This window comes from Dermacentor variabilis, chromosome 1 (assembly GCF_050947875.1).
Source record: "Dermacentor variabilis isolate Ectoservices chromosome 1, ASM5094787v1, whole genome shotgun sequence".
Classification (NCBI taxonomy): domain Eukaryota; kingdom Metazoa; phylum Arthropoda; class Arachnida; order Ixodida; family Ixodidae; genus Dermacentor; species Dermacentor variabilis.
In genome coordinates, this window is record NC_134568.1 from 72,102,475 (window position 1) to 72,107,667 (window position 5,193).

Here is a 5,193-nt window from a genome sequence, read left to right on the forward strand (position 1 = left end):
TCATGTGAAGTTGAAGTGTAGCAAATCGTGTGGCCCCAGCTTTATGGATTTTGTTATGTCACTGCAGCCTTCGCTTTTTTTTGATCAGAGGTTATCTAAGTACTTCTGCTTCATCTCACTAGCTCCGTGCAGAGATGCGAAAGCTGCAGGATGAACTCGCAACACACATATTCATAAGCCGCAGGAATGAAGTACCAGCTTCTGAATTCTGGGGCTTCACGTGCCAAACCGCGATCTAATTATGAGATCCACCTGATTAATGTGGACCACCAGGGGATCCTTAACGAGCCCCAATGCACGGGACACGAGCGTTTTTGCAAAGTAACGACTTCTCTGCGGGTTAGTAACAGCGGCAGTGCGCAGTGAGGTCGCCAGTTATGTATTGATACAAAGTTCTGACGGCTTCCTGTCGTTTCAAACTTATTAAAGGAAAAGCCGAGAAACCCGAAGCAATTGACATATTGCTGCACGACACATATATCATATTGACCGCAAATAAAGATGGGGACACAGTTAAAGAAAAAACACCGCTAAAGCATTAAAAGAATGTAACAGATGCTGGTCATTCAGCTCTGAGCATCGGTGGTCTCTGCTTACTTACCACCGAGCACTCACTTCGGCGAGATAAAATGATCGAAAAACCGATCGCACAGCAACCGCTATTAAATGTCACTGTAAACTCATGCGCATTGCCATGTCGCTGTACTTCTAACTATGTTCGTGGAAGCACCTTAGTTCTTTTCAAAAAAATATGTAAGCTTCACACATAATGCACTCGCTGCTTTTACTGCCACCAAGGCAATCTTCAGCTACAATGAATTTTACTAAGTATATTCCTTTTAGCAATTCGAGTTTGACCAACCAGAGTGGCATCCTGCCTACGGTTTCCGCGGAATCGTCTGGCAAGAACCTACTAGCACTGGAGAGCTCTGTTTTGTTTAGATTTTTTTAAGTGCAAGAATTTTTTTACTGTTGGTTTCCATGCATACGTGCTGCAACCATAATAAGAATACTACAGGTTCATTTCACGGCATGCCGCAATGAACGTTCCTCGACAGCGCAAACGCGTGCGAGTTTATAGGGTGAGGTAGGGCTGGGGTGATACCACGGGTGCGAAAGGGACATTTATTAATGCTTTACTAGCGGAGTGCGCGGCGTCAAGATCCCTTTTCAATGAATACGGCCAGCGTGATTGCCTATAGCCTTAACTGTGTCAGCGTTCTTGCACGCCACCGCACTTGCTGTAACGTATACTGATGACGCGCCATCGCTCGCTTCAGTGGAGTCCCCTGTAATGAGTGGTGCTCCTTGTGAAATTTCTCTTTAGCTTATTTCTTGAGAACGCACGGCAACCACGCTATCGGATATCAGCGAGCAAACATACTGTGGCACGACTGGAACACCCCAAAGTGACGTCGCCGAGAGGAGACACCGGAAAATCGTTTAGCCGTCCCCAACTCGTCACCTTTGAACGCGAGGCAAACTGGTTCAAACGAACGCCACGGCGCGAGTAAAGAGGAAATAGAAGAAACAGAACAAACCACATCTCGCAAGGAAATCCTCATTCTCGCAAACGTATGCGAACGTCCACGGGAACCCACGTAATGCTGCGGACACCGCGTTACTGCTTCCCCGCTTGAAGGCCAGCGACGGTGTAAACCGCTTTCTCGGCGTACGGGAAGCTTGACTTTCCGGTGTGAAACGATCTCCTGAAACGAGAGCGCTTTTTCAGTACTCGCAGCACAGAAGAAGAGAGCGCAATTATTTCTCGCGGCGGTGAGCTCGTTGCTTTCTCGAAAAGTGTCTGCCGCAATAGAAATGGCGCTCCTAGAACTCCCGAGCGCTTTCTTTCTCTCTGTGCCATTTATTATTCTTTTCTTGTTGACGTGTAGACTTTAAGAGAGCCGACAAAATGTATAAAAGCCAGCCGCTGTCGTGTCGAGATTCATTCCCTACCAAAGATCTGTTGTCAAACCAAAGACATCCCTCGTGAGTCAGAAGCTATACAACAGCTGCTACCATGAAGGTAAGCGCATTTCACTTTGCGTAAGACAGCAGAACCACAGTGACCTGTCCGAAGTGTCAATTTATCTCTCCTCAATTTTCCCAGTAGTGAATGTAACGAAGTTTTCCTCGCTTTGCAAGTTTTTTCTTGTCGCAGTGTGAGTTAGGCGCTAAAATTAATTGCCGACTGATCTTCGCATGCTGATCGATGTTTACAAAGAACATTTATCAGCAAACTGAAGTGTCTGTTCAGTCCATAACTTTTAGTTCATTTCGGTTATTTCATAATCTAAGTACATTTTATAAATACATATAATTCTACTGATACGAGCCATATCTGAAGCAGCGTTTTATTACAATAAGTTTCATTGCGTCGTATTAAGCGTCAGTTGCTTGAGGATAGCTCTCAAAATGAAAACTTTCTATGGATGTTTGCAGTGGCATTCCTAGGTTCAGAGAAAGCGGCAGTACACCTTAAATCCAAGGCTATAGGCACCTTCCTTGCTGCTAACTTTTATGGCGACGTTATAGAATGTCTGCTACAGTAAGTTCTTGCTTTCTGTTTAAGGTTTATATCGCGTTTGCGTTCTAAGAACGTGCCAGCCATTCCCGTAACGTTTATAAATATTATTAAGTGTGCGCTACTCTGGTGTAAACTTAAAAGAAGAGTCTACCTTCAACTTATAATACCTCCCTAATGGTTTTACACTTTTCGTTAACCTTTCACGCATCCCACAACCCAGCGCGATAAACCTAAAAGAAGCAGTTATGAACTCTGTACTAATATGTGAACTCCGACTAAGTCAACCGTATTATTTTTTTAAACTATAGGCATTCATCAGTGCTGTTGTTTGCGCCCTCGTGGCCTGCATTGCCTTCGCTGAAGACGCGAAGAAGAAAGACGAGAAGAAAGACGTGGAGGCTCGTGGAGGCATCCTGGGTGCTGGAGTCGGACTTGGGGGCGTTGGCGGCGGATACGGCGCTGGAATTGGCCCTGGTCTCGTCGGTGCGGGTCTTGGAGGAGCTGGCCTCGGTGGAGTTGGTCAAGCCGGAGTTGGTTATGGTGGAGTAGGCCTCGGTGGAGCTGGCCTAGCCGGAGCCGGTTACGGCGGCGCTGGCCTCGCTGGAGCCGGTCTCAGCGGCGCTGGACTCGCTGGTCCCGCACTCGTTGGTCCTGGAGTCGCGGGTGCCGGCGTCGCGGGCAGCCCAGCTCTCGTTGGTGCGGGGCTTGGACACGGCGTTGGCATCGGCCACGGCGTCGGCGGTGGTTACCAGTCCGGCTACGGATCTTCAGCTGGAGGCCATCAATCTGGATACCAGGGCGGCGCCTCTGGACACAACCAGGGATCCGGAGCATTCGCCGGTGGAGCGTCTCACAGCAAGGTTAACGCCTACAACAACAAGCAGGGCTACAGCCACAGCTCTGGCTTCTCGTCCAGTGACAGCAAGAAATTCGGTTCTGGCTTCAACCAGGGATCTTCTGGTTTCAAAAATGGCGCTGCGGGACACCAGGCTGGCTTTGGACAGTCCTCGTACGGCAAGGCTGCCGGTGTTGGAGTCGGTGGCGTCGGTCTTCATGGTTAAATGCAGGTGCCACTTCTCAGGCTACAGAAGCAATGTGTAGTGTTAGGATTTGATTGTGTTGCTCTCAGCCGCGTAAACAAGTTTCTGCTCTTGTAGAAAAGTATCTTCATGTGATAAGTTTACTAAATTCCAGAATGACAATGTGCCGAAGCTTTGCTTCAAGTTTAGTTGCCTGCCCTTCTGACGATGGCTTTATCCGGTGACTATTTGCAAGGATATCCAAGTAACAACACAAAAAACGTTTTCTGTGGGTGGCAAAAGCTTTAGTACAAGACAATTTTTCAGCTCTGTTAATGGTCATTTATTTCTTTATTCAAAACTAAAATTTTTTGACACATAATTTCGTGTTGAACAAGAAGGGAAAACTTTATTAAAGCCATGTACTTTCCTCTTAGATCTACATGCAGTCTTGTACAGTGTGGTACGGGATATGATGCGCGTGTCTTTCTGCCATTTTCAGAGCCTCGTGAAATTTTGCTCCTGCGGCATTCTTGTTGCTGTTTTCAAGCACCACTTCTCCGTCGTCAAAACCTTGAATAAAACATGCTTTCTATTGAATAAACTTTCTGGGCTCCTGCTTATTAGGGTTCCTCAATGAAATACTCATGCTCGAAAAGCAATTTTTAGGCATATCACGATGCAGGCAGCCGTGCACGAAATTTGGGTTTCTCGTACGGAGTTAGGCAGCAGCAAAACGTGTTACTCGTAGTATGGTGGCGCAGAAAATCTAACATTGATAAGCACAATGCTCTCTAAATATTTTCTACTTCGAATCGCTGCGCAATGTGATGTGTGATCGAAGTCAATGGTCAGAAGGAATGGTCACTGTCAGGCTAGCTGAAAAAAAAAAAGCGTACGGTGTCTCTCACCGCTGCCTAAAGTGTGGAAGCCGTATACATCGCTGCAGGGTTGGATTGCAGCTTCTCCCGGATACGCTTCAAGTTCAAGACATATTTGCGTATTAATATGCACTCAGAAAAGGGGAAACCATTGTTAATTTTCTCCCCGCAATGAACATAGCAGTGGCAGTCGTAAACAGGAATAAGGCAGCCCTTTCGTTTTTCTACCAGGCGATCTTTGAACAGTGCTTTAGGCGTGGGGAGTGGTTCTTCAAGCGTGAAAGCTAGAAAACACAATACGCTTACAGTGACAACGAGTGTGCATGTCAATTAGAGACGAACAGGTTTGATTGTTATCTTCCGCAGCGTACAGAATGGCAAAAATACAATAAAATACCCAACTTGAATGCATACCAACCTTGCCTACCATAAAATTAATTCGTGAATGTTTTTTTACGTAAACAGTGTGGCTAACTTGGGCCGGTTCGTGTATATACTCAGTCAAGAACACATGGTGAATACAGGAAGAAAAGAGCCCTTTCGTACGAGAATATACACATAAATCGTGATCAGTATTTCTTTCTGTCGTTTGATCTTGTCCTATTGAAAAACGCTGTTCCTTCGTCTAAGACTTCTTTTGAGTGTGCGTGTTTGTGTGTGTCTTATGGTATAAATGCTGTGAGAAGATGAAGAAATACTGCAATATTCCCGGGCCGGTTTCTCTTATTTTAATTCATTTTTTCATTCTTGTCGCCCTTCATCATTG

General features: G+C 46.1%; 1 protein-coding gene across 1 annotated transcript; it reads left to right on the forward strand.

Annotated features, from left to right (window-relative positions):
- The first annotated feature begins 1,916 nt into the window (after positions 1 to 1,916).
- Positions 1,917 to 4,169, forward strand: LOC142579229 (uncharacterized). The gene is made up of 2 exons (XM_075689228.1): positions 1,917 to 2,026; positions 2,836 to 4,169. The coding sequence occupies exons 1-2, from the start codon at positions 2,021 to 2,023 to the stop codon at positions 3,586 to 3,588; spliced, it is 759 nt and encodes a 252-aa protein (XP_075545343.1). The 5' UTR covers positions 1,917 to 2,020; the 3' UTR covers positions 3,589 to 4,169.
- Positions 4,170 to 5,193: the final 1,024 nt, after the last annotated feature.